This window comes from Oenanthe melanoleuca, chromosome 6 (genome assembly GCF_029582105.1).
Source record: "Oenanthe melanoleuca isolate GR-GAL-2019-014 chromosome 6, OMel1.0, whole genome shotgun sequence".
Taxonomy (NCBI): Eukaryota; Metazoa; Chordata; class Aves; order Passeriformes; family Muscicapidae; genus Oenanthe; species Oenanthe melanoleuca.
The window spans coordinates 21,945,806-21,971,471 of record NC_079340.1 but is presented as its reverse complement, the minus strand read 5'-3'; the positions used below and the strand labels follow the sequence as shown (position 1 = coordinate 21,971,471).

At 58.4% G+C, this 25,666-nt stretch overlaps 1 protein-coding gene across 4 annotated transcripts in view; it reads right to left on the bottom strand.

Moving 5' to 3' along the window:
- The window catches only part of KCNIP2 (potassium voltage-gated channel interacting protein 2), a 43,807-nt gene that overhangs the window by 13,708 nt on the left and 4,433 nt on the right, over positions 1-25,666 (bottom strand). The window contains exon 1 of one of the 4 annotated variants that reach the window (XM_056495305.1): positions 9,756-10,025. The exons of 2 other annotated variants lie outside the window; for them this stretch is intronic. In XM_056495305.1, coding sequence (XP_056351280.1) covers positions 9,756-9,843 — 88 coding nt within the window. In that variant the 5' untranslated portion in view covers positions 9,844-10,025. Of the gene's footprint in view, positions 1-2,534; positions 2,657-9,755; positions 10,026-25,666 lie in introns of those variants that run through there. One more of the 4 variants, XM_056495304.1, reaches the window with a different exon arrangement.

Below are 25,666 nucleotides of genomic sequence, written 5' to 3'. Positions count from 1 at the left end.
ATGACACAGTCCACCATCGATTATCCAGCTGGTGAACTCCATCAGTTCCAGCACTGATCACCCTGGAGATCCTGGAACACAGTGCACTCGTGGGAGATGCTCCATTGCTCCATTGGTGGCTGTGCCTGTGCCACCAAGGCTGTGGCAGGGTCCCAGGGGTACAGTGCCGAGCAGGCAGGACAAGGGGTTGCAGACAGCACTTCTGCCCAAGCCCTTTCTCAGGGAAGTGCCAGCTCCAAATGAAGGATGGGGCACTCGAGGCCTCATCCAGCTCAATTTGGGAACCCAGCAAGCCTGGAATTCCCCCAAGATCTCATTGCAAGATGCTCCCACTGAACCCTTCCCCAGGCTTAGAGGGGTTGGCTTGGTCCCCTCCGGAGCTGCTCCATTCCCAGCCCATCACTGTGGTGGCACGACACAGCCAGCACAGGCTGGGCAGAGAAAGCTGCAGGCAGGGCAGGGCAGGGCAGGGGAGTGTGGGCAGCAGCGGAGCAGGGGAAGCACCGCCGGCAGCATCGATTGCTCCGGAGCAGCTGCACAGCCCCGGCTCCATTAGCAGACCCGAGCCATTAGTGTTCGGTTTCAGCCCCTCTGCGGACTCTGGGCTGTCACTGCTGACAGGGCCATGGCTTGTAAACAACCCCTGGAGGGGACACAGTATTCTCCAGCCCCAGACACTGCCTGGGACCTTCCCCGGAGAGCAAAATCCTACCTGCTGCCTCTCAAGACAAGAGGGGAAGTGACCTGTGCAACAGCACCTCACCCCCATGCCAAGCCACTGCTGTTCACACACAGGACTCCTTGCACAGTGCCCAGGGCTCAGCTTAACCTCAGCCGATTTCTGCCCCTTAAGCAATGTTTCCCTCTCCTCTGGGCACCTTTAGGCAATGGGAACAATTGCTGGCAACCCAGGGCACCTGGATCCCATTCCCACCCTCACAGCTGGGGCACATCTCCAGCCATGCCAGAGGGAACTGTAGCTTCTCAGCATGGGAATGAGAGTGGAGGGGGACAGGCATGCCCCTGTTCCTTTTGGAGGAGTGACAGATGACCTGGACAAGGCTGAACACGGGACACCCCATCTCCAGCATCCTACTGTGGCCCATGCTAGGGAAAAGTCAGTTGCAGATGGACAAGGAGCGTGCTCCAGGAAACAGAGGAGCCACACAAGGCAAGGAGTGGCCCCTGCCTTGTCCTGAGCCCCTCATCAGGGTTGCTGCAGGGACTGGGGGCTCTCTGTCTCCACTCTTCCCACTGCACCTGGGAGCTGAAGAACAGCTGCAATCAAAGCCACCAGTTTTGGTCCAAAGCTTCAAAAAGCTACACGGGGAAGCAAAAGCACTGGGAAGGGGGAAACAGGGTCCTGCCCCCCCCAAATCACCAGCTGAACTTGAGGGGGAATCCACCCCAGGCGCAGTCAGCATGCCTTCCCCTGGCACTCACAAGGCAGGATGTCTGTCAGGTCAGCTCCTGCCTCTGCTTCCCTCCTGGTGTGATCCACCTAGGAGTTCTGCTGCTGGAACACAGGGACTTAGCAAGCAGTTAAGAAGTAATGAAAAATTCTGCCCACCTTTCCTGTCCTGTGATCAGATTCCCAGGATCAGAGGGAGAGATGCCCCCATCTGCCCCCTCCCTCCCTCCCTCCCCATCCCCAGGCACTGCCAACATGGGGTGCAGCCTCGGGGTGCTGTCTGCTCCACGGCTTGTGGAGATGAGCATTGACCACTACACCCAGCCTATGTGGGAGCCACACAGCAGAGTATCCGAGGGCACCAGTGGACCAGGGAAACTGTCTGTCCTCTCCTCACCCTGTGCATGCCCCGATGCCAGGGACCAGGCAAGCTGCAGCATCCTTCAGAGAGGTGTGTGCAGGCATGGGGAGGGGCTGGGCAGGGCTGGGGGACCCTTCACACAACCATCACCCTGGCAGTCCAGGGAGCACCCAGCCAAGCAGTTCTGACCTTGCTCCCACCACGCAGAGTCCCCCGAGCAGATCCAGGCTCTGCCAAGTGTGTCCTGTGCACGCCACTCAGCACAGCCCATCCGTAGCTGGACAGCTCCCTGGACAGGGTGTCCCCCCACCCTGCCTGACGGCCACAGGGAGCCCTGGGGAGAGAGAGCCAGGAGCAGGGAGCCCAGCATGCACCATCCTGCCTGAGCCTGGCTGCTCTGCAGACTGGTGCTGAGTCCAGCACCTCACGTGCAGGGTGAGGTGACCATGGTCTCTGGTAACACCTTGCTCCTGTGGAGGTGCTGGAAAACACCCTGGACCCACATGTATGGTCACAGACAGTCCCAGCCCACAGCACACATCAAAGCCACCACGGCACAGCAGCCACCTTGCCAGCCCTGTCCCCTCCCTACATCCCCACCACAGGCAGGACACTCTGCTCCTTGCACCCTACAAGCAGCCAACGGACACCAGGGCTTTACCAGGGATGCAGCAGCCGTGGAGGATCCCTGGGGGCAGCTCTGGACACCCACCACCTGCCCCTCATGTCCCCGGAGGTGACAGCACCGCCCACACCCGTTACCTTCCAAGGACACAGGCTCGAAGAGGCCAAATTGCTCCAGCACCTTGACGAAGAGGACCAAGACCACCAGCACTGCAATCATCTCAAGGCCTTCCAGGTTCATGGTGGGGGTGTCTCATGGCCCCTCACCCCTCAGCCCTCCCCACCACAGTCCTTGAGCCCAGCACCTCAGCTGCCAGACCATGCATCCCCAGGGACACCCTCCCGTGTCCCTGCTGGGGGCTTTGCTGTCACCCCCTACTCAGGGGCACCTGCCACCAGCCAAGGGCGAGCCAGGGGTCAGTGCAGGGCTGTGGCAGGAGGCTCAGGGAGCCACGGCTGACAGCCCAGGCCGAGCGAGAGTGGAGAGAGGCCAAGTGGAGGGAGGTGTGGGGGTGGCAGGATGGGGGGGTCAGAGGGGGAGAGAAGGCATGCCCTCCCATTCCAATGACACCACCTCCATCGATTTGCTTAATGCAGTTGCTAAGGAAACGGGCCACAGATATTAAAAGGCACTCAGTTCCCAGGGGGGACACGGGGAGGGGCAGGACGCTGGGCACTGGCAAAACATCCAGGATGGGGATGACTCAGATTTGTCCTCTGTGCCCCAGACATGTGTCTGCCCCGTGGGGACCAACTTGGCTAAACACCTCAACATCTCCCTCCTGGAGAGTGTCTGGGGCAACAGCTCCATCTGCCCCATTTCCAAGCAGGCAGATGGGTCCACTTGTTTTGCTGGGAGCACTAAGGGGGCAGGTCTGGGAGAAGAGGCTGGGAGCAGAGTCTGTGATGCAGAATGCCCAAGACATTGCCAGACCCCCAAGTGGTGCAGCAATGAGCAGGAGAGGAGGAGGTGCAGGGGCTAGGGACCCAGCCAAGGTCACACAAAAGCTGGAAACAGGGTGAACCTGTGCATCTGTGTGCCTTGAACACACATCCACACAGACAACAGGGCTAAATTTAGCTCCCCTGCTCTTTTTAAACAGCATTCCAGCCCTTGCCTGGCTGTGTGATCACAAGCCACAGGGATCACCAGGGATCCAGGTACCCATGGTCACTGCCTATCACCAGGGCTCAGCACCCCTTGGGGTCTTCCCCTAAGGGAGCTCCCCCATCACTTCCCTCAGGGATGCCCTGCAGTGCCCATCTCCAGGCAGACAGTTCCCACTGGCACACGATGCCAGACCAGTCCTAACTCCAGCACTAGTGTGGTAAGCAGGGAGCAGGGCTAACCCCCATGCAACTGCTGCCTCCCACCCTGCCACAGCTACAGGTGAGGTGACCATATCCAGGCTATGGAGCAGACCCACAGCAAGAGCTCCCAGAGGGCTGCCTCACACCAATCTCCCAGGAGCCCCCATCTCCAGCCCAGCAGGCTGCATCCCCCTGGCAGGGGATGGAGAGGGCTGGTGTCTCAGTCCCAGGCTGTGACATGGCCTGGCTACCTAGTGGCTCCATGCCACCAGGCTTGGCATCTCCTGCCCACCTGGGGCACGCTCCCAAGGTTGTTCTAACACCAGCAGAAGATGCCAGAGATGCATCACAGGCATCTTGGGGAAAGAGCTGAAAGTCTTCCCTGGGGAAACATTACTCAGGCTGGAAGTTTTCAGATCTGGCATTTCCTCTTCTTGGAAAGAGCTGAGTTTCCAGGCACTGAGCCTGGATTTCACGTGTCTGCCTCCTATCTTTGCCCTCGAGTCAATCCCTGTGGGCTGGACTGGCACAGACCTGTTGCACTCTTGCAGGAAGTTTCCCACTGATGTCAACTGCATTTTTAAAGCCACTTTTCTTGCTGAGCTCGTTACAGCCCATCCTCTTCTCAAGCCTCCAGCTGCTTTCAGTGCCCATGTCTGTCCTGCAGACCATGAGTCTATTTTTTCAGCCTAGTTTTGGCCAGACACAGAGGGAGAGGAGCCCTTCCAGCCTGATCTAGAGGGTTTAGGGCACCCTCTCTGCAAAGGGAACCTGCTGAACCCATGTGAACAGACTGTCATCAGCCCCTCATGTCTCTGGCAGCACTGTGGGATGCTGGGGCTGAAGGGCACAGTGGCAGGTCAGTCACTGAGTAACAGCTTCCCCACCTGCCCTTGAGCCTCTCCCGTGCCAGCCTCCTCCCCAGTGGAGCAGTGACAGTTCTCCCACTGGCTGCCATGTCAGGATTACACATTTCCATGCCGGAGCCATTAAAAAAACACTCCTTTGTTTGCTGCCAGCATGACACAGAATCCCACCAGGACCAGCACATGGTCCCATGTCCCAGGGCCACACACTGTGCCCAGCTCCCAGCACCCCCAGACTCTCCAGGGTTTCTTGCCTGGAGCGTATTTCCTCTGACTGAGGGCAGCTCCAGATGGGATAGGTGTGACAAAGGACCACCCCACTACCTCACCAAGGTTACTCCGTCTGGAGCTGCCCCCAGGATGGAGGAGACCACATGTGGGATGTCACCAATGGAGCCAGACCCACAGCTGCCTGCAAGAGATGCACATGTACCCCAACAGAAGTGTGGGACAGGGCTTTGCCCCCACCCCACTGAGGGGCATCACTGCCAGGGGAGCTCCTTGCCCCTGCAGCCCACATTTGGCCATGCTGTGGGAAGTGGCTCAAGGCTCTGGCTGAGCTGTGCAGAGAGGTCTCACAGATGGATGGAGCAATGCACACCCCGGGCAGGAGAGGCTCTGCACGTCCCCAGACACGTGATGCCAGTTTCACCCCTCCTGCCCTGCTCCTTGCCTTGGGGTCTCACCCTGCAAACCTCCAGCATTCACATCCCACTGCAGTGGGGCTTGGAGAGACCCTTCACAGGAGAAACTGGGACCCCCACCACATTCCAGAGCTCAACACACCAGCTGAGGACCAAAGATGGGGATCATGCCCAAGGAGACCCAGAGCCCCAGAACACGGACTGAGGCCAGAGCATGAGCTCCAGGCACCCTACAGGAGTGGGAGGCTCCAGAGTCCATCTGCATCCCCATCTCACAGAGAGGGGCAGCAGTACCTCGACACCAGCAGCACGGTGGATCCTGGAGCAGCCCTGGATAGAGCCCAGAGCCACAGCTCAGCCCCGGGGCTGCTCTCACACACAGCAGAGCAGGACCACGGCCAGCAGGAGCTGATGAAGTGACTGAGGAGATGGAGCTCTCCCACAGAGGGAGTCCCCAATCCACCTCTCCCTCACCAAGCATCTGGCTGGCCTCACCACCTGGCGTGTGGAAGCGGCCAGGCCGGGCCACCCTGTCCCCCATGTCCCCCCGTGTCCCCAGCCCCGTACCTTCAATGCCGCTGATGATTTTGAAGCAGCGAGTGGTGAACCAATAGGAGATGAGGAGCAGGATGGCGATCAGGGAGGCATAGAGCAGGCTGTCGTTGTGCAGGGATGTCCTCTCCATGGCCCCATGCCCCGTGCCCGCTCAGCCAGCCCCGCTGTGCTATCTGGGGCAGCCCTGTCCCCCCGCCAGGGGAGCGGCCACCGCGGGCAGGGAGGCGGGCAGGCAGGCAGGTAATTGGGAGCCTTGTGTGAGAGCCAGGCTCCCAAACCAATTACCTTAATTGTGCTCAGACAGCACATGGCAAACAGTTAAAAATAACCCTCCTGGCCCGGGGGGAGAGTGGCACCATCAGCCAGGAGGAGGCAGGGGGCAGAGAACAGACGGGGCTCTTTACACATGTGGCTGTGTCCCAGTGCTAAGGGGCCAAGCAAGGCAACATCACAGCCCAAGGGGCTGCTCTGACTTCCCTGATGATCGTGGGATCCCCAGGACTCAGCCCCTTGCTGCTGCACCACAGGTGAAGCTGGGAGTCCTGGAAACGGGCCTCCCTAGGGAATGATGCTGCCAGGATCTCTGCTGATGCCTGTGTCCGTCCTTGCTCCAGACATGGGGCCTTGAAGGAAGGTGTCTCTGCAGTTCTGCCATCCTGGAGAGCTGGGTCTGGCAGAGAGGCACTGGCATCTCCTTCCCTGTGTCCCACAACAGCACTTCCCCAGGGATGTCTGCGATCAGCACCTGCTTCTCTCAGCCTGGACTCAGAGCCAACCAGCCTGGTTCCTGCTCTGTGATGCCAGGTGTATGTAGATAGTGCCACTGTGGGTTTGGGCACACTCATTCCCAGATCCCACACCTCTTGGGACTAGCTGCACCCATCCCTGAGACACTTCTGGCCTTATCTGTTGTCCCATGTGACATACAGCTGAGGGAGACACTGGACCCAAATGTTTCATCCCAAACCCTCTTTATATGCAAGATGTCCCATCCCTCCCTGCACTCATAGCCAGGAGTTGTGGCCACCTGAGTGTGGGTGAGGAGTACAGCATTGCCCCAGCTGTGCCCCTTTCAGGGAGAAGAACCCAAGCATCCAGATCCATCCCTCCCCCAGGATCAATGGCTCTGAGGATCCACAGGTGACACAGGACAGGCAAAGTGGCCCTGCATGTGCCCACGGCTCAGCACTGGGGAGAGCAGCAGCCCTGTAAGCCTGCCCCAGGACCAGGCAGCCCAGGCTGGCCCTGAGTCCAGGCTGTCTGTCCCATTTTGGGCTGTGACACTAACAGCCACAAAGCAGTCCCCACCCAGCCACCCCCGCCCTGGCTCTCCAGTGCTGCCGGCAGCACAGCCCTGCCACACAGCTAAATTTAAACACTCTGGCAGCCACCTGCTGGGTGGTGTATAAATAACCCCTGGAGTGGGGTTTCTTGCCCAAAAGCAGCTCCATGCACACAGCATGCCACAAGCACACCCAGAGCCATCAGGTAACCAGGTGGCTGGTCCCTGTCTCCATCCTTCCAGCACTACCAGCAGCTGGGGATGGGGAACTGTCCCCCACTGTGGGATGGAGCAGATGGGGATGAGCAGGGCAATCACCCATCCTCAAGGGACCTGTCTCTTCAGGAGGGGAACATGCACCTTGACCACGGCCAGGATCTGCCCTCCTTGAGAGCCACCCCTGTGGCTGCCCCTGAAGTGCTCTTCACCCAGTGCAGCAGGGTGTTAGGGTGCTCCTTCCACAAAATGTGCCACAGGACCTGCTGGGCCACAATGAGGTGACAGTCCCTGGGCACAGCTGGGCAGCTGCTGCCCAGGTCCCTTGGGTGCTCCTGACCTGCTGGGGGGCCAGCCTGATGGATAGGAATTTCTCCTCTTTTTTGGTTCTCGGGGCCATCATCCATTAGGGAGAGTTAAATTTAGGTTAAAGCTGATCCCTTATTACCTTGCTGCTAATCAGAGCGCGAGCAGATTATTAATAAGCACATTAAAATATTGGTGAAATGCTATTTTTGGGAGGTGAAGTCACAGTTTTAATCTGGCTAATTGATTGAGTCATTTCTCTTTGCCCTCTCTGGCAACCTGTCCTTGGCCAGCTCCCCAGAGCACCCAGCCAGGGGGCCCCTTGCCCCAGGCCCACCAGGTGAGACACCCAGTGCCTTCTGCAGGGGGGACATCCTTCACCCATACAGGAAGGACAGGGGTCACTGCCCCCCAAAAGGGAATGATGTGGTAGGATAACAGCTAGAGAGGGGTCAGCATCTTGGTAGTCAAGGATCAGAGCAGCAGCTGGGGAGGAGGGGAGCTGCAAAGGGGAGAAGACTGTGCAAGCCCCACATCCCACACCCAACTCAGATCTGCCTGGCTTTGGGTTTCACCCATCCTGGCTTTTCTCAGAGCTTGGGAAGACATCAGGAAGATGGTGAGGGCAGTCAGTGCCCATGTCCAGCAATGCTCTCTGTGCTCATACCAAATCCTTGCACACCCAGCAAGGCTGCAGGGAAAGCCCTTGGTCCTGTTCAGCACCACACATGGTCACTCCAGAAACCCAGTCCCAGGGGACACCTGCTACAGTCCCAACGCCACAGTAGCCAGCTGTAAAGCCCAGGACACTGGGAGAAGGACCTGCAGGTATCCTTGCAGGTGGTGGGGTCTGGGAGCATCCCGAGGTTCCATTCCCTCTTTGCTCCATCACCTGCAGCTCTGCCCCTCGTGCCCTGGGCTGGACTCAGCTGACTCATCCTCTGCCCCCTCCACTCAGGCAAGCTGGCTGGTGCCCAGTGGAGCCAGCTAGCGGGGATGGGCCTGGCACTGCCTGGCACACCCAGCCTCCCAAGCCTGGCATGCTGCTGGGCTTGGGGACTGTCCCCTGCTGTGACTGGGAGCCTCCATCCCAGGGATTGGGTCCCTGCTTGTGGGCAGGAAGGCAGCATGCCAGCATGGCTCACAGGTCAAATACTGCTCCCACATCCCAGCCTCCAGGCTGTGCCAAGTGCATCTCCATGCTATCCCTGCATTTCTCTGGCCCCAAGGACAGGCACAGGCTCTGGAGACCCAGGGGTTTCCCCAGGCAAGGAGGGGACAGAACCTGGGAGGGGCTTTCCAGGCAGGCTGAGTCCTGGCAAAAGCAGTGCACGTCCCAGCCCTGCTGTGAGGCGTGACGCTGCCACATTGGCCTAACAAGGCTTTCCCTGCACTCACGGAATGGTGCATCCCTTCCCAGCACTGTTGGGACTCAGAGGGGCAGCCCAGTGGTCCTCAGTAGGGCAAGGCCATGGGGATGCCAACTTTGTCCCTGCACAGGGACACAGGGACAGGGGTGGGAGAAGGGCACCCAGATTCCCAGCACACACCAGACCATGATGACCTCCCCGAGACATGCCCAATTTAGGAGGTGGTTCTGGGTTCACACCCAGAAGAGGGGGTTCTGGGCAGCTGGCAGGGCAGTGCAGGGGCAGGCACAGGGGTGAGGGTCCTGCCATGGCAGAGACAGCAAACCAGGAGCACACAGCATGAAGCTCTGTCTCCATGACCAAACATCCCAGGACAAAAGCACCAGCAGATGCAGGCATCAGGGTGTGTCCCCGCCCTGGCCCATGGGGCACACCCAGGGCTTCTTAGTCCAGCTAGATGGAGGGCAAGGCTCCAGCCCCAGAGAAGTCCGATTCCTTGACATGTCAGGAACCATCAGACCAGCTGCAAATTATATGTACAGCAGTTCTTTCATGCTCCACTTTCCATCAGCCCCCTCCCCAAATAAAACGTTCCCCTCACCCCAGGTCCACATGGGGCCTTTTGCTGCCTCCTGGAACCATCTTCAGCTTTGCTCCACACGGAGCTCAGTGCAACCCCTCCACCAGAGGCTGAAGCACTCAGCACCTAAACAGCATTTCTCCCCTGCCCAAATAACCCCCCAGAGCTCACCAGGCAGACACCCCCACTCACAGAGCAGACACCCCGCGTCCCCCAGGGCGGTACTTACCCTGGGAGAGAGTCCCGGTGACAAACTGGTAGAAGAAGCGGATCACCCGGCCCAGCTGCCTCTTGCAGCGCTGCTGGCAGTGGCTCATGGCTCCAGCTCCCAGCGCTGGGGAGGGACCCAGCCGCACTCCCTGCCGCTCGCCCAGCAGCCCCAGGCTCCTCCGAGCAGCGGCCGGTGCCCGGGGGAGCACTGACCCTTGGTGCCCGGGGCGAGCCTGCGGGCATGGGCGCCCGGCGGAGCGGGCACGGCAGCGCCCGGAGCGCGGCAGCCGCCGGCCCCGCTCCCGCTCCCGCTCCCGCTCCCGGCCCCGCTCCCGCAGCCGCGAGTTTGGCGCGGGGATGCTCCGGTGCCGGCGGGCACTGGCACAGAGGGTCCGGCGGCGCCCTCCCGGTGCCTCACGAAAGCCGAGAGGGAGCGGGATGCCCGGGCTCCCCCCCCGGGTCGTGCCCTCCCGCCGGCCCCCTCCGTGCCGCAAAGTTGCGGGGAGCGGCGTCAGGGGGGTGCGGGGTGCCGGGGAGCCCAGCGGAGCCGGCCAGCCCTCCGGCAGAGGCGGATGGACACCTCCCCGGCTGGCACAGCCTCGGGTTGCCCCCGGCTCCTGATCCGCCCCTTGGCACCAGCTCGACCCGGCACTTCACGCCCCGGCTGGCCGGGAACCAGAGGCAGGTTGGTATGGCAACCCGCAGACTCCACAGGTCCCGCTGACCAATGAGGCACCGCTGCATCCCAGGGCCGCCTCTCTCCAAGAGCAGGCAAGGATGCTCCTTCCGGAGGGAAGCCGGCACCGAGAGCATCCTGCATCCTTGGGCATCAGCCATCCACTCCCACAACCAAGTGATGTGAGCATCCTGCATCCCCGGGCATCAGTCCTTCATCACTGCAAGTGCCCTGCATCTCCAGGCACTCACTTCTGCTGGCTCCACACAGGGGAGGAGACAAGGATAGGAGGAAGATGAGTCAGACTCTGAGACCACCCAGGCTAAGAGCTGCTCACTCCAAAGCTCAGCCTGGCAGCAAGTTGCTAACTTGCACACTATGTCAGAGCCAGAAGACAGACGGGAGTGTGGTGGCAGTGGGGGTTTCCCTGCTCCCAGAGCCAGCCTGAGATGGTCTGTGCAGACCCAAGACAACATCCCTTCCCCTAGTACCATTTTCCCAGCTGTATTTCATCTCTACAGTGAGTTCACCCCCCACAGCAGCAGGATTCTATCAGTTCTGAATCCATCCAGGCTCTATAATCTCATAAATTTCATCTCTTATTAATCGGGAAGGAAGCGAACAAAAAGGAACCTGATGGAAATTACAGCTTCTGTCCCCTCAGGGATGGAAAAGAGGGTGGAGCCATGATACAGACAGGAACAGCCAGACTGTCCAGACCCTACCAATACTTCAAGGAGTCCAAAGAGAAGGGGCAATAGCACCACCACTTCTCACCAACCCTGTACTGGTGCTGGCATGGGGGAGCCTCACCTCCTGCTCCCCAAAGAAGGGCCATCCCCTCCTAATCAAGCTCCCCTGTCTGCCCCCTGTCTTATACAGGCCATGGCCCTGCAAAAGGGGGGCAGCTGCCCAACAGAGTGTCTCCACATCACAGCATGACAGTGTCCCAGGGGGACCTACAGCAGGGGATGCCACACTGGCACTGCATAGCTGAGCCAGGTTTGGAGAGATCCTAAATAAGGCACAACACACAGCACAGCAGGGACTTGCAAACCTTTAACAGTACATCCATAAAGCCCCAGGCCAGGGAAGGGCTGCAAGGAACATCAACCTCACAAGGGGAAGGGGCCAGTCCAAGCCAGCTAAGGCAGATTGGGCAGCTCATTAGATAGAGACAAAGATGTAGAGACACTCTGTGAATGCAATACCTTGACTGAACCTACCCCTGTGAAACACTTGCCCCCAGCTGAAAGGGCAGAAATTTGGGTAGCCAGCAGTGCCCAGTCCACTCCTGCCATCTTCTGTGGACAGGTCTGGGGTTTAGGACCCCCATCCATGTCTACAGTATCCAGGAGCTCTGCTCCTGGCTCAACCCCACAACACAAACACACTGGGACAGTTTATTGCAGTGATCCGGTCCCATGAGCTGTGTGATACAAATCCTGCAAATGCTCAACATCCCCAGTGCTACGGGGACCAGCCAGCACAAATCAGAGCAAGGCAGCTGCAGCATCCCAAAAGCCCACGGGATACAGGACTGGAGGCAGAACAGCCACAGGAGGGTGCCAGAGCCCACAGTACGTGACAGCAAACAAAGTTTGCAGATCATCCCAAACCCAAAGCCGTCCAGCTCCTTGGCAGCCAGTTTCCATCTGACAGGGAAAGTTGCTCCATCCCAGCATGTCCAGAGCAGGTGAGACATGCAAGTGCCATCCTCTTCACCCTGATAGTGATGGGCATGTGGGGCAGGGGATCTCCCGTCCCTTCCAGATCAGTAGATGTTGGCCACCCTGGTCACTGACCCTGCTTCTCCCTAGAAAGCTGAGCAGGAATTCAGCACAAATCAAAAGTAAGCCACAAGGCAGGGCTGTTGAGCTACCTTTACACTATTTTTCTTGCTAAAGGCCCCACCTGGGTCACATCCACCCACAGCTGCCACTGCAGGGTGCAACCTGCCAGCCTCCTGCCCCACATCCCAGCCTGTGGTTCTCCCAGACCTGCTCTCTGCTTCAGCAGGCCAGTGGTTCCCCACCCCTGCCCCAGCTGCAGCCCCAGGTGAGCTCCATTCCCCACAGTGTCTCACTGTGGGCTAAAGCATATCATCTCCCAAAAAGTTAGTCAGCCTGTATCCCCAGAGCACCTGTTTGGCCCCCAAAGGGACATGCTGCTGCTGGAGCTGCAGCAATGGGAACGAGGAGGACTGTGGCTCCAGGCTCTGTCTCAGCTCATGCTCCCCCCATGTGCTTTGACCCTGGCAAAGAGAGATACTGCCCACATCTCCTAATGCCGAGCCTGCAGCAGGGACAGGCTAGCCTAGGCGATAAAGGGCAAACTCCGGGAGACTGAAAACCAACATTGTCCTGCACTTCCCTGCCCCAGTGCCATGCCTGTCTGCTGACTGTGCTGGGACACCTCCAGCTCGGACGCACAGGAGCCAGGACAGTACATGCATGGCAGTACAGGCCATGCAACACACCTGGGATGTCATGGGTGGGGACACGGACTGCCCACGCTCCATGGCCCGTTCCATGCCCTGCTCTCTGCCCCGCGCTCCGTGCCCCTCTCCGTGTCCTGCTCCCTGTCCCGCTCAGTGTCCCACACTCCATGTCCCTCTCAGTGCCCTGCTCCGTGCCCCACGCTCCGTGTCCCACTCCCCGTGCTCCGCTCCGTGTCCCACACTCCGTGTCCCACACTCCGTGTCCCACGCTCCGTGTCCCACTCCCCGTGCTCCGCTCCGTGTCCCACACTCCGTGTCCCACGCTCCGTGTCCCACTCCCCGTGCTCCGCTCCGTGTCCCACACTCCGTGTCCCACACTCCGTGTCCCACTCTCCGTGCCCCGCTCCGTGCCCATCTCCGTGCCCCACACTCCGTGCCCCACACTCCCTGCCCCGTTCCGTGTCCCACTCTCCGTGTCCCACTCTCCGTGTCCCACACTCCGTGCCCCGCTCCGTGCCCATCTCCGTGTCCCACACTCCCTGCCCCACACTCCGTGTCCCACTCTCCGTGTCCCACACTCCGTGCCCCGCTCCGTGCCCATCTCCGTGTCCCACACTCCGTGTCCCACACTCCGTGCCCCACACTCCGTGCCCATCTCCGTGCCCCACACTCCGTGCCCCACACCCCGTGTCCCACACTCCGTGCCCCGCTCCGTGCCCATCTCCATGCCCCACACTCCGTGTCCCACACTCCGTGCCCCACACTCCGTGCCCCACGCTCCGTGCCCATCTCCGTGTCCCACACTCCCTGCCCCACGCTCCGTGCCCCGCTCCGAGCGGCCGCGGTGCCGCTGCCTGACGCTGAGAGGAGCCCCGGCACAGCGCAGCAGAGCGGCGGAGCGGCGGGAGGTGAGCCGGGGACACGGCTTGCTCAGACGGCTGTGGCAGCCGATGGCACACGGGAGACAGGAGGGGACACGTGTTGTTGTGTCGGAGCGTGGCCCTGCACGCGTGTGAGAGGATGCACGGGAACCGAAAAGGCCATGCGGCCACCGCGGACATGGGGCCACCACGGCCCGCTGGCAGTGCCTTGGAGCCAGAAGAGACGGTGACAGAGGAGGGGGACACGACACATCTGCCCACACCAGAGCCATTGCTTCCTTTCCTACCCAGGTCCTCTCCTCCCGAGATGGTTTCCCGGCACATACATCCTTCCTAAGCCACCGACTACTGGGCTGGTACCTGCCGAGGGAGTGCAGGGAGCTGCCGGGGGAATTCACGCTGCTTCCCGGCCATGAAATATTCATTAGCACAGCCGCCAAGACAAGGGAGGAAATAAAGGATAAACAGAAGGGGATGGGGGAGAAGACATAATGCTTGCAGGCAGCTCAGCATGGCATCGACAAGCCCATGGAGTGGCTGAATCAAGGTCTTTATACCAGTCATCACAGTAGTATGTGGGTTCCCTGGTGTCCACACAAAGCCTGATTCACTGTCATGGATGTCGTGGGCACATAAACACCACTAGAAAATGCAGCCAGGAAAGAGCAGTCCTTGCAGGCACATCCAGCATGTGTAGGGATGCCCTACAACATGCAGACCACCAAGGGGCACCATGCTGGGGTGGTGGTCAGAGATTACTTCTGCTTGTGCCAGCTCTGGATGGTGCCTGGGCTTCAAAGTATTTCAACTTGGGCTACACCCCTCAGGGACAACACCAGAGAAGGGGCCTAGCCCAGGGCCACCTTGGCCAGGGCATCTGTGGGCTCTCTGGAGTCATCCTGTGGCTGGCAGAAAGCAGATGCCAACATTTCTCTCAGGGAGGAAGTGCTATCAGGATGGGAGGCACATTTCCAGTAATGAGGAAGGGCAATCAAGGCAGGAAGGAGAAAAATTTCCATTACCAAGGAAGGATGATCAGAGTGGGGAGGATGCAGGACATCCTGCGACCCTGTGCCAAGCCTCAGCCCACCACTCAGGCCCACAGATGAGCAAATGCTCTGTTCTCTCTCTAAATAATTCAAACTCACCTTTTATTTGGGATGGAGGGCATACACATCCCAGCAATGCCAGACCCACAGCTGCTTGGCAGGAACACAGCAGGTCCTGGCTGGAGGGAGAGCTCAGCAAGATTCAATCCCAGAGCCAGAACACAATGAGGGAGGAGGACACCGCAGCAGCAGGGATCACTTCAGGAGCCATGAGCTCCTAGCTCCAGACACACCACATCTGGGTGGGTGGCTCCGTGCGATCTCAGCCCCTCTGCCACCGGCAGAGGAAGGCTCAGCCCAGCCAGCCCTGCGTGCTGCTGCTCTGCTCCTGCCTCCTCCCAGCCCGGGGAAACCGCAGCCTCCGGGTCTGCGGGAAGTGCTGAAAACGTGATGCCAGAGAAAATAAATAAGGCGGCTAATGAGGTGATTTGCATAGCTATTAGCAGTCAGGATTTGCAGTGGGTCTGACATGGGATGTGCTGTCACAGCTAAGTGCAGCCCGAGGGCTCCGCTGCGCTTGCAGAGGGAAACACACAACACAGCGGTGCTGCACGGGCACACCGCGGGCACCCACCGCAGGCACCCACCGCGGGCACACAATGCAGGCAGCCCTCACCCCAGCACCGGGGACGCGAGGGGGGCAGCGGCACATCCAGCAAGGAGGTGCAGGAAGGCTCGGAGCAGGGCACACAGCCTGGGAGGAGCTGCGTGCTCCAACCGTGAGCCCCTCCTGCCTTTGCCACACACCCTGCGGCTTGGCCCTGGGATGTACAGATCCTGGGCCAGCACACAGATCCTACCTTGCCAAGGCTCAGAGAGCACCCATGAAAGGACAAGCTTGCAAAGGCCAAGGAAAAGCTGCCAGCAGCCCAGGCTTCCTTGCAGGGCAACCCTGCATTGTCACAGCCAGCTGGCTCCACGTGACTTCCCACCCAGAGCTGGGATGCTCTGCAGCTCCCTGCACCCCTTACATCTGCTTGCTCCCTTGTGAACCTGGACTAAAACACATCCCAGGACAAACACAAATCCTTTCCTACCCCAGTCTTTGCTGCCAGCAAACCCACATCACTCTGACTCCCAGCAGAAGATGCAATTTTTGGGATGCAGGACTGTGCATGAAGCATAACACCATCAACAGCTCTGCATCATAACTGCACCCATCCGTAGCTGTTTGGGTCAGGAATCATTGAACCACAGCAGGCAGGAGGGCACTGGTCATCCAGGTACATTCAGGAATGAAGGGGCAACACACCTGCAACCTGTGACACTGCTGGATCCCCAACCTGCTGTGCCCAGTAAATTGTGACAGAGAGGAATGGCACGCAGGGCCACTCTCCCCGGGGCTGGCAGGGCATGTCTGGCTTTGATCACAAATGTGCAACGACAGCTCAGCTCATTCTCAGCTGGTGGATCTTGCTAAAAAATGCATGTGACGTGATCTGTCTGCTCGGGAAGGCGCTGCCAGGGACAGAGCCCAGCCCAACGCTGTGCGCTGGTCCTGCAGCACCCACCTGGCAGGCAGCAGGTGATGGGGCAGCAGCCTGGCTCTGTGGCACCACACTAGGGATCAGCACATGCCAAAACACCCCTGCAATGAAGGGAAAGTATGGGGCACCCCCACCATCTGATAGCAGACCCAACAGATGGGTGGTAGGACAGACAAACAGACACCAACTCAACCACCAACCAAGGTGGTATGTGTCACTCCAAGATGAAAGTCAGAGCCCCACAGGGCCCACCCTGGTGTGTCCATCGTCCCCAGAATACCCCTGGTGGACCCCAGACATCCAGATTACACTGAGTCACTGAATGCTCCCAAGCTGATTATTTTTTTTGTCAGTTCTGCTAAATATTTTAGGTATTTACACAGAAAAGCTCTCTGTGCACGGCGGCATGTCGGCCCCCTCGGCAGCACACAGGCGGCCACAGACACACCCCCGCCTGCCAGGGTATGAATAATTCATTGACCCCATGAGCAGGATAGGAGCGGCGGGTAGGAGGGGACAAAGTTGGGAGAACAGCTTCATCAAGCCCCACCCCGGTTCCTGGAGTGCACCCTGAGCATCTCCATGTCCTGCAATAGGAGGGCACAGAACTGCACCAACAGCTGCCCTGAAACAGAAGCACAAGGAAGGTAAAAGAGTCAGGAGCTGAACCCAGCCCTGGTTATGGGGCTGACACTTCAAGACAGCAGCTGTAAGCAAGTAGAACCATAACCTGCCTGGACCATCTGGGGGTGTTTCAGAGCTTGTTGTGTCTGAAAAGCACAGCAATGTTTGGGGCAGGATATATCAGGCAGTGAGGCAGCACAGCACCCAGGAGCTCCAAAGAGCATTTCCCAAGTGTGCACTTTGATGTATGGGGGTGCACAGCTCACACCAGGGGACAACACAGACACAGCATCTCCTTATCCCAAACCAGCACCTTTTTGCCCATCAGATGCACACCTTGCTCCATGCCCCTGGCACCCCATGAAAATCAGCAGGGATTTCCATCCCTAGCCCTCTTCCAGTGCCCACTCCAGTCATCACCAGGATCTCCAGAATTGAGAAGCTGGACAAAAATGCCAGCCCCGCTCCCAAGAGAGACATGCATCTCTCCAGCCTTGCCATCCTCACCACCCCTCACCAAGCCACAGTGAGGGTGACAAATTAGTGAGCTCCATGCAATCACACACAGGCTGGGCTCCAGTAATGGGAGGTGGCACTGGGCTCATTTCCTCGCAATCAGCGCTCGCTTGGCCACCAACAGATCTGTCTCGGCAGGGTGGCAGGAGGAAGCACAGTGGGAACAGGCTGGGATACGACCTCGGCTCCCACGTGTTCAGGCAGCCCAGGGCTGCCTGTGAGCCAGGAGAGGGACACCCTCTGTCACCCAGGGAGGCTGCTGAGCTGAGTGACACGGGCTATTAGCACCAGCGCTTATCCAGGGGCTCCTGACACGGCTGCACAGCTGGGAGAGGGAGATAAGACGCCCGGAGGGGAAACATGCTCCCAACGGCAGGAATCTCCCCCAAAATGGACTTGGCTTGAAGGCACCCAGAGTGTTGGCTGCTATTAATAACTCCAGAGCTGTAATGATGTGCATGCCCTCGGCTCAGGGAGACACAGCAACAAGGCAGGGAGGGAGAGCAAAGTGGTGCTGGAGATGGGGCTGAGGTCCTGACCCACAGCTCCTCACCAAGCCCACGGAGTCCCCATGCCACCAACACCCCAGCACTAGCCTGAAGGCCTGGATGGGTGCCTGTGTGGACCTGGGGTCTCAGGGCAGGGCAGACACACAAGGTCACTGCTGTCCTTACTACAGCCCACAGCCCACCTGTGCCCTTCTCCAGCCTCAAGCCAAGGCACTGCCCATCCCATGGCTGGGCTAATGGCCCCCATGCCACCACTGACCCTCTCTCCACTTGTACCCTGAGTGGTGGCTCAGCCTTCCACCCTGCTGTGCTCCCTGCCCATGGGGCAGCAGGGCTGCCCACTCAGCATCTCCAGGGCACCCACTCAGCCAACTGCCAGCCCAGGGGGGCCTCTAGAGACTATTTTTTTAAACTGACATTTTGGGGACAGGAAAGCTATTTTTGGTTGTTTCAGAGACCGTGTTTCCATTGCAGTTTGCCTCCACTGGAGGGAGGGATGCTCTCCCTGGAGGTGCCATAGCCAGCAGCTTTATGTTGGGCTGTGGTGCCCAGCACCAGCTCTGCACCCCTGGGTCATCCTCATCCTCCCTCTGCCTGCCCACTGTGCCTGGACCCACTGTGCTTGGGAGCACATGGGCTCTTACCTGGGCAGGGTCAGGAGCATTCCATCTGGGAGAGGGGCTGGTGGGAGGCACAGGCAGAGCCCAGGGGCCCTGTCTTGCCTAAGACCTTCTCAGCATTACCAAGTTTTCTTCTACACACCTTAATGAGACAATCCCAAAAATTGGCACACACACCTGCACAGCCCCCCCGCTCCTGATAGGAATAAATGTGCCTGGCAATTATGGAAGGGGAGCACAGCCTCCCAGTGCAAGACCTGCTGAGAGATTCAGAAATAAGTATGTTAATAATCAAATATCCATCCTGTGTCTGAGCTCACGGGAGGACTTTCAAGTCTAATTAGTGGAAGATTTGTACCATTGCTGCCAGGGCTCGAGGGACAATTTGCCGTGGTTCCCACGAAATGAGAGGTCCTGTTATAATTAGCCAGCAGCCTCCCGTCTGCAAGGATTACCTCCAGACCTCCCCCGCCTTCCGGGCTGGGGGCAGGCGGGACCCAGGTAAGCCGAGATGAGAGATGGCCCCGGGCTTTGATCTGTGCAAATCGAGTCTGGAGCTGCAAATCCAGGGCAGGCAGGAGTTCAGGCTGAGGATGGGCAGCACACCAGGAGAGCCACCCTGCGCCTGCAGGTCATCCCATGCTGTACACAACACCTACATCATCACAGAACTCGTCCCCCCACAACATCCTGCCAGGTGAAGAAGACCTAGAGTGCCTCTAAAGCTGCTCCATCTCCAGACTGGTCGTTTCCAAGCCAGGAAAAGAGCCAGGGCTGTTCACAATCTACCCCATTCAGGCATGTTGTACATCTCATCCTCAACCCACCACAGCAGAAGGAGCAGTGCCCAGGGGAGTACTCCTAGCACCCCAGCCCACGTGTTTTTACACAGGGCCATTTCCTGCACTTGAGGATGTTGTAATAGATTCCATTTCCACTGCTACAGCAACTTGTGGGGTGGCAGTGATGGGGAGAAAGGAGCACCCTGAGCAGAAAGACACACTGGCAGCACCTGGAGATGCACCACTGGCAGTGCCCAGACTGGGACCAGCCTCCCAGGGAAGGTGCAAAGGCAGAGAGACAGCAGAGGGATGAGGGAAGGGACGGAGACTAAGCAGAGGGAGCTGTGTCTGCACTGAGGACAGCACAACTGAGGATGCTCTGCTGAGCAGGGAGTGGGACCCATGTGTCTGGTCTCATAGGGGGATAGCCTGGCAGATACTCTGCCAGAGATCACTGACCTGGCAGCAGCTGCCAGGGACACTCATTAGCACCAACTAATTGCAGGCAGAGGTGGCTAGCCTGGCAGCAGGCACCCTGCCCACACACTCTTCCCAGCCTGGGAGCAGGCAAGGCTCCAAACTGAGGGGAGGATTACAGGCAGGGTGTCAGTGGTCACATCCAGGGCTCAGGGTTGTGCCAGGGATCCTGTGCCCACGAACAACAAAATCAGCACCTCCCAGGGGCATGCAGGTACCCCATGTTCAGCCATGCTGCCCAGGCCAGGGCACAGCCATCCCCACCCAGCTCCTCTGCCAGCCCCAGGAGACTCCCTCAGTGCCACTGGGTTGCTCATCCTAGCAAACAAGGGGTTACCAGCCCCTCACTCCCCACAGTTATTTAATTAAGCAGGGATAAAAGAGAAAATGTATTATCCAGAGAGTGACAGCAGGTTGTAATTACAGCAGGGCAGGCTGAGAAAACAAACAGTTCTGAGGGAGCACAGGATGCTGCGGGGCTGGGGGGACACCACAATCCCCTGGAACCACAACCCTGTCCCAGCACTGTGGTCCAGGGCAGAGGTGGGACTCTTGAGTCTGTGAGGAGTGCAGGAGGAGAAAAGGCTCCATTGCCTCCATGGGTGTGGTCCCAAAAGAGCCTCTCTCTCCAGCTCACACTGCACTGGGGTGGCCCTGATCCCATGCTGGGGTATGACCAGTCCCAAGGAACAGCAGGTTTTCAGTGGGTCACTTGGGAATACTAAACACCATTTCCTTGTTCCCCTTTCTGCTTCAGGGCAGCTCCCTGCACTGAGGGGCTTGCTGCCCTGCTGAGCCAAGGGCTCTAAGTCCCAGCTGGGACATGGTGCCCCAAAGGGGCTCTGCCTGCTCCTTCCCACTCCCCCAGCCAGGCACGATGCCCTTCTGCTGGGTTACTCCAGGTTTGAACTTGAGCCTGGTGTCTCAGGTGGAACACGGGGCATGGCCACACTGCAAACAAGAGCTCACAGCCTTGTCCCCAGCAGCTCTCCCTGAGCAGGGAAAAGCTTCACTCCCACGTTCCCTTTTGGAGGGTACCATGGTGCCATCACAGTGGCAGCTGGGACACATCAGGGTGGCTCAGTCTTGAGGAGTGCATGGCACTCGCTGCCATCAGACCCCGTGCAGCCCCCAGCCCCAGCTCATCCCTTCCCTTCCTTAAATCCTCCTGCCCTCAGCCCAATCCTCTTATGCTCTCCCTCTCCCATTACAGCATCTTTAAATTAGTGCCTGGCCAAGCGTGGGATAGAAGGAAATTAACCCTGAGGAGGGGGAGCAGTCTTTACAATGCCTCTTATCACCTGAAGCACTGTTCCTTGCCCTTCTCCCACTGACATGCAGCAGAGACACCAGATCTACCACCATCACAGTGAGCACCACTCGAGCACAGGCTCTCACACCCACACCCCTTGGCTGCTGGGGGGCAAGTGCCCCCCTCCAGACAGCCCTCTGCTTGGGAGGCTGCAAGGTGCCCAGGAGAGACAGCCAGCTGTGCTTGGGTTTACACCAAAAACAGCCAGCTGGGAACTCACTGGGAACAGTTCCAGAGCTGCCTGCACCCTTGCTGGGACACTTTGGGGTCCCCAGCTCTGAAGCAAGAAGTCAGAAGGGATTTGGGTGCAGTGGGAAGCACTTGTGACACCCACAGCTTGGGGAGCTCAGAGGAGCTGGAGTGGGTAGGAAGCAGGGATGTGGCCAGAACAAAGGGTGCTACAATACACACCCTGATCAATGAGGGGGACACTTCTTGCCTGTGTCACTGTGGGGGAGCTGTCTGAGGGTGAGCAGACACCAAAGCCATGGCAAACAAGTCCATCCCTCCAGGCAAGACTTGATGGCTTTGACTGGATGGAAAAATGCCTCAGGGATCCGACCCCATTGCTGCCAGCATGGTGCAGCAGTGGGACCAGCAGGATCCCATCAAGGGCAGTGGTGGCCAGGGCCAGGAATCGCTTGCCAGAGCAGTGCTCCCACTGATCCTCCCCGTTACGCAACAAATTATTCCACTCGCATTAATGACTTTGCGGCAAAGGGGGAAATGACATGAATGATTCCTGGTGCCTGGGAGTGACTCACTTTGCACGATGGAGGGGAAGCAAGCAGGGAGGGCGGGCTCCAGGGGAAATTTGTCTGGGTCAGCACGAGCAGCAGAGGGCTGGGGATGGGCTCAGAAGATCAACTGCTAGAAGCAGAGTGAGGGGGAAAGAAAGAGCTACTTAGGGGCAGATCCCACCACCCAGGAGAGGGCTGAGATGTCTCCAAGAGATGCTGGGATCAGTCATAACCACAGCACATTATAATACCTGCTACTGTGCTGCCAGAGCACCACACCCCTTCTCCACCTGTGCTGCGACCCCAGAACCTGGCACCAGCAGCTGTCCCTCCCTGCTCCAAACCAGACCTGTCACATGGGCTGCAGTACAGAGCCTGGCATCTGACCCAGTCCCTTCTCCCTCACCTCTGGAGACTTCACTAAATCACACCATTAAAAATTAATGCGTATTCCCTCCTGGAATAAATCAGGAGCTGTCAAGGGCCAGTGCTGCCAGCCACCTCCTGGGGACACCAGGGACACGTGGAGACACACTGGGGACTTCAACAACCCACTGCCAAGTAGCCCCAGGGGGGTCCTTGGAGTGACAGAGGGCTGGGTGGATTATTGCCTTTAAACCCATCCAGGGGCTTTCTGTAAGCAATGCAATTTTAAAAAATTCAATCTCGGAAGAAGCGATTAACCGAAGGGGCCAGGAGCAATGGCTCGCCTGTCTAATCTCGTTAGCGAGCAGGCTGGTTCCATCTCACCCCGCCACAGCTGCATGGGCTGCAGTAACCACTGAAAGCAGATGGATGGCTCTTCCCTGGATCCTGTCCTGGCTCCTGGTGGGTCTGAGAGTTTTCTGGTGCCTCCCTGCATCCCACAGGGCTTCGTGCCATACCTTCCCCATGTGAGTCAAGGAAACCCCTCTTCCCTGTGACTCTCATCCTGCCCATCACCAATGATGCTCCATCCCTAAAAAACACTTTTTGGTGTCCAAATGCATGGCTGGTAATGGGAAAAGGACAGGTGAGGGATTTGGTGCATCCCTGCTCTGCTGCTGGGGTCAGTGCCTGAAGCCAGGAGCAGGGTCCCACTTTCTGCCCCACAGAGGCTCAGTGACAGGGTCATGCCAGTCTCTCATGGTAGCATCTTGCCAAGAAGCCTGCCTCTGCTTCAGACTGTCAAGCCCTTTCCCAGCAGGAATGTCACTGCCATGGGATGTGTCTCACAGGGACAACAGGACAGACCAGGGTGTCCAATCCCATCCATTTCTCAAGTCTCTGCAGGGCAGAGCTAAGGCAGCAGATTTGTGCCACCACCCCACCCACTGAGTTGCTCACTCCATCATTGTCCCTGACCTGCTCCCTGGAGAGGGACTGCAGGTGAAGCTGTTCATCTCCACTGCCAGCCCCTTGGGGCTCTGAGTATTCCCTGCCTACCTACAGGCACTGCTGCTGCTGCATGGTCCCTGACAGACCTCTCTGAGCAGTCGGACCCCACACCTCCCTCCCATCCAGGACAAACCCATCTGCCTGTTCCAGGTACAGCCCAGGGCTAAGTGGAGCATGGATTAGGTTTGTCTGCACACAGGGGGGTGCAGTGCCCCCACTTGCACAGGGCATAACCCCCAAAACACTCACTGTGGATGAAGCTGGTGCAGGAATCGGATGATCATGCGCACTCAGAGTGGGGCTCCTGCTTTTATGTCCTGCACACCTCAGGGTTTCAAGGCCCCCATGTCCCCAGGTGGAGTGAGCAGGAGCAGCATGGATGGGACACTGACCTTGCCCAGAGTCCTCAGCAGCAATACCCACACCAACCTGGGGTTGGAAAAGGTGCCAGCTCCCCAAACAGAAGGGATCTCCAGAGCTTCCTGCCAAAGTGGGGCTGGAGTCAGCTGGAACCTGGTGGAGCTGAGCCTTTGGGGATGGAGGCACACAAGGCATGGACACAGAAGTTCACATCAATGACAGTGAGTGCCTTCCCTGCCCAGGAGTGTCCGAAGGCGATTTGCCCTGCCTGGACCACAGAGGAAACATTCAAGGAAGCCCAGGATCAGAGGCAGTGAAGGTAGGTGGCAGCCCTCCACATCCCCCATCTCTGTCAACTCCTGTTGAAGGCAGCAGTATTCTGCCCCCAGCTCCTCTCCTGCAGGGCTCCATCTCCAAACAAGCTAATTACTCTCATTGCTCCCCAGGGGCTGCACCACCCGTTTTCATTTGAAGAGGAAGATAAATTTCCTTAAAAGCCAGAAGCAGCCAGAGCCACAGCAGCTCGGGGACAGGAGGACCTCAGTGAGAGCCTCCCAGCTAGCACAGCCACACAACATTTGCAGAGTCTCCAAGGGAAATATTGCTGGGAGTGGGGTCACTTGTCCCCTGTATCCTGCCACTCACCCCCATGGCATGGCAAGCACCCAGCCCCAGCTGCCAGCAGAGCACTCTGGCATGGACAGTGGGTAACATGATCCCTGCACCCATCCACAGACCCTGCCCTGTGGAAAGGGGCTCCTCTGCCCCTTTGCTCCCATGGAAATCACTTGCAACAACCCCAGCAGTTCACCTGCTCAGCAATAACCACCCTCAGAGCCCTACAGTGCTAGTGAAGGGTTGTGATTCCCCACCTCACCATGGCACCAGACCACCCAGCTGAGCCCCCCTGGCGAGGGATGGCAGGGAGATTCATTTCACTAAAGGCTCATTTATCTGCAGCATGATTAGAGAGCAGGGCTGGGATCCATCCCGGCGGCAGGAGAGCGATTTGCCAGCAGATGGATTTATCATTTCCCAAGCACAGCAATTTGGCTTAAACAAAACCAAACCACTTCCCCTAATGAAAACATCACTAATGAGGAGTGAGGCAGAGGCAGCTCCATGAATGGGGTCTCTCCAGTCCCTCAGGGCTGGTGTGACCCACTGATGTCCTGGCTGTTAATGCATGAGGCTCAGCTCCAGCAGGGACATACAGCCCCAATACAGCTGGAAGAAACCAGAGTTTGCTCCAGGGACCAAACCTCCTCATGTCCTGGCTCCCAAAGCTCTGAGGGCAACTGGTCCTAGCACAACACACAGTATGAGAACAGCACCACCGAGTCAAGACACCTTTTCCAGTTGTAACATGGCCAAGAGTGAGGAAAAACTCTATGCCCAGACACAGAGATGGTGAAAGAGCCTGTGCATGGCCAGTCCTGTGCAGCAGGAGCTGTACCCCTTCGCCAAAGCTGTGACAATCCATTAATTATGCATCAGCATCTGTAGAGATCAGCCATTTAACAGGTCCAACCAAATCCACGAACTTGCTGTCAATTAATCCTGAGCCACCAACTCCCTATGGACTCCAACCTGCCTTTGCTTGCAGGGATGCAGCAGCAGCTGCCAAAACCTCAGCTCCAGCCTTTCCACCTGCAAAATCCAACCTGCCCGTGAGCATCACTCACATGGTCCTTGCCCCATGTGTGGCTGAGAGCAGCATTCCTTCCATCAGGGACCCTCAGGCTCTCAGCAATGCCACAACACCCCATGAGAGAGAATCATCAGCATCAGAGAACTGCAGACAAGCCAGGACAGCAAAGAGGGAAGAGGAGGAGGGTACAGATGCCAGAAGTGGGGAGACAGCAGGCAGAGATGAGGCAGAGTCAGGCAACAGTCCCATCACCCCGGGAAGGTGCAGCAGCCATCGAGGGCAAGGCGCTTTGGCAGAGATGACCCATGGGAGCCCAAACCCTGGCACACGAGGGGGAGACCCTTCCCTACAGTACCCACCCTGACAGAG